Source organism: Rosa rugosa, chromosome 7 (genome assembly GCF_958449725.1).
Source record: "Rosa rugosa chromosome 7, drRosRugo1.1, whole genome shotgun sequence".
In the NCBI taxonomy this organism is placed as follows: Eukaryota; Viridiplantae; Streptophyta; class Magnoliopsida; order Rosales; family Rosaceae; genus Rosa; species Rosa rugosa.
The window spans coordinates 1,367,402-1,381,493 of record NC_084826.1 but is presented as its reverse complement, the minus strand read 5'-3'; the positions used below and the strand labels follow the sequence as shown (position 1 = coordinate 1,381,493).

Genomic DNA, 14,092 nt, shown 5'->3' with positions numbered 1-14,092 from the left:
TAACGTAATCGTCAATGCAACTATATTTTTCGTGGAGTAAAAAGTAAGACAGACCAATAGCAACAAGCAAGTTGTGCATTATTTGAAAATAATATAGACTCCTTAATAATATGTAAATCATATATTCGATAAGGTTAAGTTATGCACAATATTACTTTGTTGTTTACAACATCACGCGCTCTTTTAATTCACTTTTCAGTGTTTATGGAGGATAAGAGTTGGAATCCCTCTCCATCAAAATTAGCAAACAAAAAACACTAAGATTCCATTACATTTTGCTCTTTAGAAAAATAATGCATTGCCAAAAATTAAAATAATGGAAAATCTCTCCATTGTTTGGATTATGGTATTTATTAAATAAATACAAAAATACAAAAATAAAATTATCCCCCGCCAACGAAACCAAAAATAACTAACTTCCAAAACTAGCCAAATTTTTCAGTGGCTGCAAACTGAAACCTTTCACTGGCATTGATTACATGATACACTATTGAAAAAATGGCTTCTCTTCTCTTCCTCCAACCTCTCACCAATCTCTCTTCCTCCACCACCCTCGTCTTTCTCCGTAATCCCCACCACATCCCCACTTCAACCTCCCTTAAACCCTCCAACACCCCCAAACCCCTCACATTCAAATCCTTCACCACTTCCTTCTCCCTCGCCGAATCCGACTCCCCCAAATCTTTACAACCCGAAATCCGACCCGTTCTCCTAGAACTCGCTGTAATCACCCATCTCCGAATCAAATTCTCAATGCCCATAAACTTGTTCTCATTTCTTGGATTTAGTTTGAATTCAAAGTTTCAATCTTTTTTTTTGGTTTGTGTTGCAGGACAGCTTTGATCTTCCTCCGGACTACTTTGCTAAGCTGCCTAACGATCTTCGTCTCGACGTAAGTAACAATTTTGCGACCTTTTTGTGCACACCCAGTTTTGTGAACTTGATGAAGATGTGAATGTTGAGATGAGAAAGTGTTTGAAAATTTTGTTTCTGTTGGGTATGTGTGAAGCTGAATGACGCTGCTTTTGACCTTTCAAATGGAAAGATCGTTGATGAGGTTAGTTATATATGTTGTTTATATTGCTCTGGCTCTGCATTTTTGAATTTGGTTATGGTTTCAATTTGGTGTGAAGCAATAAAAGACATGCTTTGATAGAAACGAATGGATATACATTTCACTTTTGGTCCCCTAAAATTTCCTCAACTTTTCAAGTTTATACAGTTCTGTTCAATCAATTCTCTCGGTCTAAATTTGTTTTCTTTAGCGAGAATGGTATATTCATAGGCTTGAAAGGACTAGTATGCTGGATATTTTTACTATAGAAGCTTATATTCTTCCATGTTAGTACTGTATATAGTAGCCTAAGATGTAAAGTATGTCCATTACTTGAGATCCCTGTTAGTTGTATTCCCTGTAAGCATACCTGAAGATTAGAAATTTCAAGAATCGGTAGATAAAGGAGAGACCATTGCAGGGTTTTCAGCCATATTACTGTCTGATTTTACCCATGGAAAATAACAAGCCAGTACTGTTGGTAATTATCCTTTTCCGCATTCATATGCCTAACCCCTTCAACTGGGATTTATTGCTCAGACACCACTGTGGATGTTGTAAATTAAGATAATACATGTTCTTCACCATGCAGTTCAAAGATCTGATGTTCCTACATGTTATTACTTTACCCTTATCCTTGGTCTCTTGTCTAGCTTTCTAATGAAACACAGTCAAGTTATGGTCTTTTAATCCTCTCTTACAGTGTGGTCAAGAGTTGGGAGAGACATTGTTAAATCTCTCTCGTGCATGGGAAGTAGCTGACACGTCAACGTCGCATAGTTTAGCTAGCAAGCTCCCTGACTTGGAAGAATCTTTGACAGACAATGCCAAATCAGGCAATAATAGACTTATGTACTCTTGATGATTAGATATATTCTTCAGAGATTGATTCAAAGCCTGTATCTATTTTGTTATAGCACTTGGGAAGCGTTTGGTTTCGGCTGGAAGAAGGTTCCAGTCTATGGGACAGTATGGTGAAGGCGAACTGCAAAAGGTGTGTTACATTACTTGAAACTAAGTTTTGGACAGATCTTTGTGGAATTGCGGATCCAAGTACTTTGGCCTCAAACCCTCTAGTTATACTTCAGAATTTTATGTATATAAAAAAGTCTCACGAATCTTTAAAATAGCAGTACTTTTGACTCTGTTTAACCATTGTAGATTGCAAAAACACTGACTAGGGCCGGAAAGCTTCTATCTGCAAGTTCAACATCCACTGTGACTGATGCAGAACCAAAGAATGAAAGCAGGATGCTGAAGGTAGACAACAGCACTTCACTTATTGAAAACAAAGGATTTTTTTTATAGAAAAAAAAGTGCATCCCATGGCAATGGTACAGTTACACCACAGATGCAGTTGACATGAAGTAATATTGTCGTTTTCCAATTGCAGTTTGGAGAACTTCAGCTCGAGCTTACATCAGAAAAAGCTACCGTTGGGGCTATCATCAGCTTTGCCTTCGGGTATATTACCTATGATAAGTTTTGTGTTCTAGCTTTTATTGTAACAATGGGGTTCAAGTGTGACAGAAATTTCTGCTCTTTTTCTCTCTGAAATTAGGATTCTTTCATGGCAACTAGCTCAAGGCGTCCAAAACACCCCAGAGAGTTCATTGCAGTATGCAAACGACAATGCTTTGCTGCTGGCTAAGGTGCTTTAAAAGTACTTGTAGTCTTTTTTCCTATTTTAACATAGTACTGCATACTTAAGTTTGACATCTGAACGCAGTCTTTGAGGGGAGCTCTACTTGCAGCCTGCTATTCCTCAGCCATATTGTCTGCTTTTACTACCTTCGGACTTATCTTACTTGGAAGGCAACTAAAGTCACCAAAAGAAAAGTGAGCTTCTTGGTTTTGTTTGCCTTAGTTTTGCCTGTTTTCTATTTCCTGTATATGCAGAAGTCAGTCCATTAGTTGTACATCGAAAAATCAATGACAGAAAACATTGCTCAGTAGCGATCTCAAGGAGTGTATAAGGCTATAAGCTTGATGGCAGATTAACTCTGAATATTCATTCCTCTGAATACTGTTCCAACTTGGGACTTCTTCTGAATTAATACTGTACCAACTCGGGAAACTGTAATATATGAACCTAGTCAACCTACAGTATTGGTCTATACTCTGTACATGTAAAAGAACATCTTTTGTGCTAAAGCTAAGCAATTACATGCAAAACAATGTCATGTTCAATCCAAATTGGCAGTATTGTATTACCTGTTTCTTAGACTCGATAGGATACCAACTTGGATTCCACTTCCCTCTACCATTAACTAGGCACGAAGCTTTGACCTTGAGCTCATCTGTCCACAACTAGGGGTCATGCCTCTACTGGTGTGATGTTGCCTCAGGCCAGTTCCCTATATCAAGGGTTGTGACAAGGTTCTTCTGAGGTTTGTATTCAAAATTACTCTCAAATCAGGTTCAGTCAGTCCAGGGGCAACGCAGTAGACTCTGCTGCTTGTCTCCCCTGACTCCCACGTACAGATTTTACACAACAGAGAGGATACAAGCTTTCTTCAGAAGAGGTTTCATGGTGTTGGCTGAGAGTTTGTAAGAGCAGGACATAGCAAAGTTAGATACTTGGATATTCTACTCGAGTTCGAGGTACCTCTGTTTAAAGATGATTAACTCGGAGAAAAATACAGGCCAAACTAGAGGACGCAAAAGATGATTATGAACTGAACTTCTCTCTCTCATAAAAAAAAAAAAACTAAGCTTCTCTTTCTAATAGTTCAGGTTACGGTTGTCACTTCGCCATCGCAATGTAGATCAATATTTCTGGTAGGCAGCTCAATGTACATAAACGATGTAAGGTTTTAAAGTTAACTATTCTAATCCCACATCAGAAACATTATGAATGATACACTCGTTTATAAGGTTTAACATAAAACATTCTTATTGCCGAGCCATGTAGCGTGGGCTTGTAACTAAGCAGGGCATTAAAGTGATTGATTGTATGAGAGATGACGGGGCAAGAACGTAAGTTAAACCTATCCCAGGAGTCTCGATACATCCTTATTACCAACCTCAAGAAGAGAAAAGTTTTTCCTGTCCCTCAGAGTCAACTCCAGCTTCCCAGAAACCGCCCACCACCGAGCAACAGACCACTTTGTGGTCGACTCCAAGTCTTGGAACCTGAGTCGACAACGCCGTCCCCCACCGGCGTCGAGCCCCCACGCATCTGCACCGCAGCCCCGCTCCACCATTGAATCTGTCTAAGAGAAAGAGAAAACCAGATACTGCAACCATAAAACCCGACCACCATCTTCCGCCAACCAAACACCATCCCGTCCGGCCACACCCATCATACTCCGACGAGGCTGGAAACCGTCGTCAGTGAGAGGGCGCCGCCGGACAGGTACCGAAAACCCTTTTATTCCCAACCCTAATCTCCCCTGTTTTTGCGGAGCTCTTTGGATTAGAAGTTTTTTAGTAACGTAAGTTTATAACTGAATATAGCATTAAAGTGATTGATTGTAGGAGGCATGAGTTTTCCTTAATAAAGATATAGTTGTTTGATTTACATACACATTTGCAATATCTGTAGTTATTCTTCATTGCCCAAAGTAACACCTTACCAAGGTTGTTGAATGAGCTCACAAAAAAGATCAGCTTCATTGTTGCTAGATTGTGCCCTAAAAGTAAAAACTACCCTCAATTCTAAAAAGAGAGAGGACCAACACGCCAAGCTCGAAAAGTACCATCCTCCTATTTGCTAATAATAACTATAATCAGGGCGCTTCCAATAAGGGATCTCTTTTTTTGGTCTTTTATAGGGATAGACATTAGACAAACTTTTTGATTATATTTCAGCATCTCAACCGTTCATTTTTTAGGTCCCAATGTGTAGATCACTTATGCAAATTTTCATCCAAATCGGTGATCGTTAAGGCATCCAAAACTGCAATTTACACGAACGGACCGAATCTGTCAAACCGGAACCGTTCGTATTTATAATGGTAAATTGCAGTTTTGGATGACTTAACGATCATCAAATTGACTGAAAATTTGTAGAAGTGATCTATACATTAGGACCTAAAAACTGAACGGTTGAGATGTGAAAATATGATCGAAAAGTTGGTCTAATGCCCTATCCCTAGAAAAGACCAAAAAAATGGATCCCTCACTAGAAGGGCCCTGTAACTATAATTATGTGGAAGTGATCGATTTGATAAAATTATTTTAGTGCTAAAACAGTTGGGCAACGCTGATTATTTCTGAAAGTGATTCTCTATTAACTGGAATTAATCAGAAACTTTTGCGTAGAATAAGTCTACCCTGCAGCCTAGACAAAATATACAGAATAGAATCACATAAAGCATTAGGGTTTGACTTACAAACCATGTGCCATCAGCAAATGAAACTACAAGAAACCTCCATATATTGTTTTTGTCACCTGTACTAAATAATGACAAGACCAATTATTATAGCATAGAATACAGATAGGTAGGCAAGCTTATTGATTCTTGAATAGTTATAAAATGTTCAGAGGGCGATCAAAAGTATATAAAGCTTCCTATAAGGAAACAGCTTCTTTAGATTAATGTCAAATGAGAAGCAAAAACTGATTCTAATTGATTATGCAAAGCTTGTTGCTCTATAAGCTTAACTAAGGCTCACGATCTTTAGGACCACTCGTAGATTTACTATATATAGTTCAAGAATTTAAGCAAGAAACAAATTGAACTATTTCTACTGCATATATCAATTTGCCAGTTCATTTGATACAATTTAGGCTAGTGATTAGAATCTTCTTGTGATACTGGTGGTGATACATCAACTTGGTTGGTTTCAAATTGAATCCAGTTATAGATTCTTTGAGTTTAGACTGTTTAGCTTAACCTAGTTTGTTGCAATTTTATTTCAACTTGGCTTTTAAAAATAAATAAATAAATAAATATGTGAGTGATTGCTCTGACAAACTAATGACAGGTGATTTAGACTTTTTTTTAATAACTTAATTAACTATTACAAACTGCCGAGTGCCTGGTAAGAGTCAACTCTCATCGAGGATGTGAGGTGAGTGTTCTACCACTACAATTAGGGTACCCTTACAATTAATCTCTGAAAAATATCTTCTTCTTTTTTTTTTGATAAACTGAAAAATATCATTATCAATAAAAGGTTTTAAAAAGGAATAGGGACAGAACAAAAGTTTTGACAGATCTAGGCGCCACTTCTCATTTCTACATGCTTTAGGGTTCTTAATTAAGTCATTAGTTAATTAAAGTCATCCTTGTGGTTTGCCATTTATGTTATTTCTATGTTAAAAAACGAATCGAAAGGCTAGCTTTCCCAACCACATATATGACTCTGCAAGTTATGAATCCTAAAGTATGTAAGAGTTAAAGGCTCTGACAAAATTAATCATTTACGCGAGTCTTTTACATCAATTCGAAGAAAATGGTCTAACTCTCATTTTTTGTTAAACACATGATTAAGATTGTAAAATTCCAAATTAATATACCAAAATTATAATTTCTATTTTTGATTGAATCTTTCAACTATGTATTAGTGTTTATCATTACCAAATAATCACGTAAGGATTGAAGGACTTTTTATATAAAACAGGAAAACCAAAATGCGGAGACTTTTAAGACAACGGTAATAAATCATTCAAGTTGTCAATATCATGCATGATCGTCATGAAAATGACTACAATTTAGAAGTTAGATCTATTTGACAATAATCAATGAGTGACGCACCAAATTACCAAATTGAAACAACTGGGACCAGTAATATATTGATCGACGACGTACCAGATTACCAAACATTTCTCTCTATATCACATGCATGGGCAAAATTATCTCAAACATGCAAACATGCATGGTTGGCTAGCTTTCCTTCGATAGTTTGTTTAAAGTAGCGGACATCATCTCAATGAGGTCCAAAAAAAGTGCACACCCTTCTTTTGGCAATGTAAAGAGAAAGCAAATTGGAACATTCACAAATGATTCTCATGCACCTTGGATGATATAATCAGTAATGTGGTTCAATACATGTGCCGGCCTATTTTAAATTCTTCCTTTCACACTAATTATGAATCAGAAATCATGTTACAATATTAAGTTTATCTATTAAATCACATTAACATTTGAGTAGAACGATGACTGCAGTGTTGTATCAACCGTCTAAAAATGTTATCTTTACTAACACAACTCTATTATTATTCCAATAATGCATACTCCTATTTTCTGTTCTTTTTTATGTCCACTAGAATTTCTTTGATTTGTTTTCTCTCCTCAGTCATTTTCATTTCATCTGGACCACACTGTATTTTATGTTTTCTTCTCATAATTTCAGCTTGATTCCCCAATCATACACTTGCTTATATCACTGCATGTCCACTTACCACCACTCCCTTCCCCTCTATAAAAACAAACACAATCTGTATTTCCACTTCACACATAGCTAGCCACATTACACACAAATATGGCGAGCTCTCTCAGCTGCTCAGCCTCCGACCTAACCCCCCTCCTCGGCTCCGCCGCCACCAACCTCAACACCACCCTCCTCGCCGATTTTCTCTGCTCCCGCTTCACCACCATCTCCACCAGGTTCACCGAAACCACCTATGCCGTGGACAACACGTATCTCCTCTTCTCCGCCTACCTCGTCTTCGCCATGCAGCTCGGCTTCGCCATGCTCTGCGCCGGCTCCGTCCGCGCCAAGAACACCATGAACATCATGCTCACCAACGTCCTCGACGCCGCCGCCGGCGGCCTCTCCTACTACCTCTTCGGCTTTGCTTTCGCCTACGGCGCCCCCTCCAACGGCTTCATCGGCCGCCACTTCTTCGGCCTCAACGACTACCCCTCCCCAGCTTTCGCCGGAGACTACAGCTTCTTCCTCTACCAATGGGCCTTCGCCATCGCCGCCGCCGGAATCACCAGCGGCTCAATCGCCGAGAGAACCCAGTTTGTTGCGTACCTTATTTATTCTTCATTCTTAACCGGCTTTGTCTATCCGGTAGTTTCTCATTGGTTCTGGTCAGCCGACGGCTGGGCTAGTCCAACTCGGCCTGATGACTTACTCTTCGGCTCCGGCGCTATTGACTTTGCCGGATCCGGCGTCGTCCACATGGTCGGTGGGATCGCCGGTTTATGGGGTGCCCTAATTGAAGGACCGAGAATCGGCCGGTTCGACCGGGCCGGCCGGTCCGTGGCCTTACGTGGACACAACGCTTCTCTAGTTGTACTCGGCACATTCTTGCTTTGGTTCGGCTGGTACGGTTTCAACCCCGGCTCGTTTCTCACGATCGTTAAAGCTTACGGCGACGGTGGCAGTTACTACGGGCAGTGGAGCGCCATCGGGAGGACAGCTGTCACCACCACACTGGCCGGGTGCACGGCCGCTTTAACCACCTTGTTCGGGAAGCGGTTGTTAGTTGGACACTGGAATGTTCTAGACGTTTGCAACGGTTTGTTAGGGGGGTTTGCTGCGATCACCTCCGGGTGCTCGGTGGTGGAACCGTGGGCGGCAATGGTGTGTGGGTTTGTTGCGGCATGGGTATTGATTGGTTGCAACAAGCTCGCAGAGAAGGTGAAATACGACGACCCCTTAGAGGCGGCGCAGCTGCACGGTGGGTGTGGCGCGTGGGGGTTGATATTTACTGGTTTGTTTGCGACGGAGAGGTATGTGAACGAGGTGTACTCAGGCCGGCCGGGGAGGCCGTACGGGCTGTTCATGGGCGGTGGAGGGAAGCTGCTGGCGGCACAGGTGGTGCAGATACTGGTGGTGCTGGGGTGGGTGACGGTGACTATGGGACCGCTGTTTTATGGGCTTCATAAGCTGAAGCTGCTGAGGATCTCCGACGAGGATGAGACAGCGGGGATGGATTTGACCAGGCATGGAGGGTTTGCTTATGTGTACAACGATGAGGATGAGGCTTCTGGTAAGCCGGAGTTTATGATGAGGAGGGTGGGGCCCACAGATGATGCTAGTCCTTGCCCGTAGTACTGTTGGTATATATTTTTACTATTTTTGTGGTACGGTGCTTGTTATTTTCAGTTGGTTTTCTGGAATGGTAGGATCATCAATTAGGATATGTTTCTTGGAGTTTATGATCAGTTGATTTGGAAAGAAAAAAAAAAATGTGTCATCTACTTGGGTGCCTTGTATATTACTTGGAGCTGCCCAACATGTATTGCCAAATATGCCAGGTATAAAAGTCAAGTTTAGTCGATTAAAAATGCTTCTTTTTTTTTTGTTCCAATTTGAGAGGCTGGACATTTTGAGCTGCAGAACCCTTTGACTTTAAACTGATAATATATTAAAAAAAAAAAAAGGAAAAAAGAAAAACTCTAAGCAACGTTGGGGATTCCTAGCGAGGCCATAAAAAGTGGCTATTGCTACAATGAGTTCCATATTGGTTTAATGAAACGCCAGAGAATTTGGCTTTTCAAGGTCTTCTTGCAAGGAGACATGCAACATTTCACAACAAACTTCTGGATCGATTTGCTTGATTGATGAGAACTTATAGCATTCTTATTATGAACTAGCTTTTCTTTATTGGTAATTTCTTGTGTGTGGGAAAATTCAAGTGTAAAATATATGTATACTAGCTACGGTTATGGACGGTTCGTAGGATCAGATTCAATGTGACCAGTGACTATTCTACTGCTGCCCATGGTTGTTATTGAGCATGTATATGCATTATGTGCTTATCTCCTTAGAGGGATTGATTCCCATATTCTTGTTAGTGGGAGTTATGGTAAACAACTCTTTCCTGTAACGATTCCAACAATATGTCCAATTGGGAAATCTTATAGATCAATGTAACAATTTAAATTGGATCGAGCTTGATTACTATGACTTCACAGCAAGTTGGCATTGCTTTCTTGGAAGCCAAATTGGCATATTGGCAAGTTGGCATTGCCAATGGGTTGGAATGGGAAGCCCGTACCTTACTGGCTGTATAAGCTCCATGTCTTGGTCAAGAATTCAAGTGTGAGATATGTGGGAATCAGAGTTACTGGGGGCGTAGAGCTTTTGAGCGGCATTTACAGGAATGGCGCCATCAGCATGGAATGCGCGCGTTGCCTTGGCATACCAAACACCAAGAACCTCAATGAGATCACATCAATTGAGGAAGCACAAGAATTGTGGAAGAGGATACAAGCACAGTAAGGTATGAACAAGTGGCGCCCAGACCTTGAAGAAGAGTATGAAGACAGAGAGGGCAACATCTATACTAAGAAGACATATACTGATCTGCAGCGAGAGGGACTAATTTAAGTATATGGGACCCAAATCCTTAGTATATGGGACCTTGAAGAAGAGTATGAAGACAGAGAGGGCAACATCTATACTAAGAAGACATGCATATACTGATCTGCAGCGAGAGGGACAAAACATAAATTTCGGACCCAAATCCTTACAGTTTCCCATCCTCTTCTTTAATTTTGTCTAAAAAAATTAAAGGTCAAGTGTAAGAATTATATGGACTTATCCATGTTCACGTAATTAGACAATCTTTAATTATTCAAGTCTGTGACCTATTTATGTATAATCAGTACTAAATACGGTATATATTGTTTTTTTTTTTTTTTATCATCAAGCTTCTTTTTTTTTTTAATCAAATAAAGGATTAGGCGATATTAGTTCCTTGGAAGTAGACGATGTAGGGAGCAAGTCCCACCCTCAATCCCGAAGGAGAAGGGTCTGCCACACTCTGGGAACCCACCGCCCGTCTCCCTATTCTTATTTTATTAATAATAAAAAAAAAAAAAAATACAAAGATGAGGAGGGGGGGGGGGGACATAAACCTTACCCCGGAATACAAGAGAAACAAATAAAGTACAAATCCAATCAAGCATTACGCTGATAAGGAATGCCCATATCATCCCTAAGCAAGAAAGGAGATAGAGTAGATGGTGCGGTTGCGTACCAAACTAATGCAGTGGATGCCAAACCCATGTTTGTCAACCTATCAGCAACAGTATTCCCTTCGCGGACCACATGAGAGCAATGAAATGGGCCTAAACGGTATATATTGTTGATTACTTAATAATATAGTAATCCTAAATGTACATGAATTAGTTTGACAAAAGCCTACATCTTAGGACGAATGATCCTTTATGGGGTACCTAGTCCTTGATGCCTATAAAAATCTTAGATCCCTGCTTTGTCAATCACGACGCTATTCATAAACTTTGCCCCATAAAAATTTGCATACAGGATTGGATAGAGGAGAAGATCTATCATTACTAATTCAAGTTGGTATACGTACATGATTTATATATTGTTCATCTTAATGTTATGCTTATGTTAATCGTAATTATGTTTTGTGTTCTTAGATTGAGTCATGGAAAACCCTGCAGAAGTGTACAACATGATCGAACTCTTGCTGCAGCCTGCCCAAGTCAGATTGGTGATGCAGAAGCAGCTTTCTTTTTCCGACGTGACGACGAGTCTCAACCGTCTAGCAATAACAGAGAATCAAATGAAAGTTGAAAAGTTTCTTAATGAGCAAGAACTGGGGGTTATCAGTGCACAAGTAGGCGTCCCGGTGCACGTGATAGGACCATTATTTGAGTCGAATTTAGAGTTGAGGAAGTGGAATCTCATTACTGAAGACAATTCAGCCTTATTCTATGTGTTAGTAAACAGTTGGGCAGAATTTGTTCAAAGGAATCATCTATCCAATCCTGTATGCAAATTTGTTCAAGTTGGTATATGTACATGATTATATTTTTAAAAGTGTTGTCAGTATATAAAACAACTGCAGAGTGTGTTTTGATCCACAGCTTCTTCTAAAAGCAACATCTGGGCTGCTTCTAAAATCTGCTGTCAGTGACCTATAACTTTCAATTAAAGCTGCTTTTTATTTATTTACCAAACACAATAAAATCTAAAATTTTGAACAAAAGCTGATTTTTTTAAAAGCAAAGCAATCCCAAACGGGGCCTAAGGCGAAGTGATACAATTCAGCTGTGGTCGTTCCGTATTAACGGCGACCTATGCTTCGCAATTGTTAAACTTGATTGATTAAAGGGATCGTAGGCTCGTAGCCTTTGTTTTTTTTTTTTTTCCTCATGTACTTTCTTAGGATGCATGATGGATTGTTTGTGATTTATCAAGTTGGCTGTTAATTAAGGATTCACCCACATCTTCTATTGACAGAAGCATATGATAACATTTTGATTGCTCTGACTCGGTTGCTCATGCATGAACATAGAGTTTCAGGTTTTATGTGGTTTTAGTCGAAAAAAATTTAATGTCAAAATTCAACAATGAAACCCTTTAATGGATGAGCTATTTATTATGTAACATTTTCTATTTTTAATTGAGTGTCATTCTCTTAAAAAAAAAAAAAACAATAAAATTACTCAAATAATAATTTTTAAATACTTCTTGCTCAATTAACGGAAGTCAAAAATTATGAGTTTATGACTCAAACTAATCCATAAACGCACCTGGGAAACTAAAACCGTTCTTCTAAATTAAGGTAGAAGTGAACGACTACCTCTCCCTCAAAAAAAAAAAATTAATAAATAAATAAACAGAGTAAACCGGGAAATTGTGCACCCTCTTTTTCCTGTAAACAAGAGGGAAAAAAGGGAGAGAGATTCGTGTTTAATAGGAAATCCGTTTCCCATATGGTGTGGGTTTACCATTTACCTATGACTAAGAGGAATACTCCACCGCTTGGAAATTGGAAACACCCACCATCCTTTTTATGTTGGCTCCTATTAAATCCTCCATCAATCATATCATTCCTATTCTCTTGCTCGCTTAATTGCTATGGATCAAGAAGTCACTTCAGAGAACAATCGCTTCAAACATTCTGTTAATTTCGTCAAACCCACCAAACGTCGCCGGAGTCTACCTTCACCGGCTCAACTTCAGGTCCACTTCGTATGCCATACGCTCCACCAATACTTCAATAAATTGTCATGTAGTAGTGAAAATTCTACCCGCATCCACTATCTTGAGGAGACCTCGGAAGAAACTTGCCAATTTGATCTGCGCGCAGTATTGAACCTCGACGATTTGCTCTCGAATCTCTCTCCAATTCTGTCAGAATTTGGAATCACAGAAGATAGTGACGACCACAGACAGATAGTGAGTAACATTAGATTTTCGGGTCAGAGATTTGGCGGAGACGTAATTCACAAAGAGGAGAGTCGAGGGTTATTCACCTTGGAAGTTTCTATTTCAAGAGAACATAATATGTATCGTTGCGAGAGTTGTCTGCTCGACAGGGTTGCAAGGGAGTCGATAATAATGGCAGAGGAGTCAGAAAGAGTAACAGTGCCCGCAAGCCAGTCATCGATCAAGAAGCTACTGAAGAAGAGGGTTAGGGTTGAAGAGGGAGAATTTTGTAGTGTTTGCTTGGAGGAGTTTAGGGTTGGGACTTATGAGACGAGCATGGACTGTTCACATGTGTTTCATAGGGAGTGCATAGAGAGATGGCTGAGACAGAGTCACTATTGTCCTGTCTGCAGGTATGAGATGCCTACTGATGATGATAGAGGAGGATTTCACGAGGATGATGAATACTGATAATTTGTTCTACGTAGAAAGCACACTCTAAAGACTGTCTTTCAATCAAAGAGAAAAAAAATTTATAATGAAAACAAGCGACACACCGATCAATTACCTTTGCCATCAAGAAGTGAGTTTAATTATATCTAGCTAGGCTGACTACATGTCTTGAAAGTTTATTGTTGAAGTTCATTTCTTTGTCCTGAGAGCTTTTGCGCATTTTGATCATCTCAATTTATCACACATGTATATGCTCATCTGAGCATGTCATCTCTCCGTTATTCTTTGACGATGAACTCAATCAATAACACTACATATAATCTCACGATAAATTTAACTCTGAAAACTTAAGGAATTTGTTGGTCTCCTCTTACCTACTTCTGACTAGAAACTACATATCTCGGAGTCCCCTCACAAAAACTCATGCAGTATAAGTATTATTGATAGAGTTCAATTCTACTTAAGAAGTAGAAAATTGCTGGGGAATACATACATTACTGGAGTTTACGACATGCTAAAATAAAAAATACTCAAGCAACACAGCAATCA

The 14,092-nt window shown here is 39.6% G+C and overlaps 1 protein-coding gene across 1 annotated transcript; it reads left to right on the top strand.

The window, feature by feature from the left end:
- The first annotated feature begins 435 nt into the window (after nucleotides 1-435).
- On the top strand, nucleotides 436-9,246 carry LOC133720346 (ammonium transporter 1 member 2-like). The gene is made up of 10 exons (XM_062146608.1): nucleotides 436-723; nucleotides 833-892; nucleotides 1,010-1,057; nucleotides 1,758-1,890; nucleotides 1,972-2,048; nucleotides 2,216-2,314; nucleotides 2,448-2,518; nucleotides 2,616-2,706; nucleotides 2,784-2,878; nucleotides 7,495-9,246. The coding sequence occupies exons 1-10, from the start codon at nucleotides 499-501 to the stop codon at nucleotides 9,008-9,010; spliced, it is 2,415 nt and encodes an 804-aa protein (XP_062002592.1). The 5' UTR covers nucleotides 436-498; the 3' UTR covers nucleotides 9,011-9,246.
- The last annotated feature ends 4,846 nt before the right edge of the window (nucleotides 9,247-14,092 follow it).

Coding starts and splice junctions, on each gene's coding strand:
- LOC133720346 (XM_062146608.1), top strand. CDS start 499: ATGGCTTCTCTTCTCTTCCTCCAACCTCTCACCAATCTCTCTTCCTCC. Junction 1,891..1,971: donor GACAGACAATGCCAAATCAG/GCAATAATAGAC, acceptor ATTTTGTTATAG/CACTTGGGAAGCGTTTGGTT. Junction 2,879..7,494: donor TTACTTGGAAGGCAACTAAA/GTCACCAAAAGA, acceptor AAATATGGCGAG/CTCTCTCAGCTGCTCAGCCT.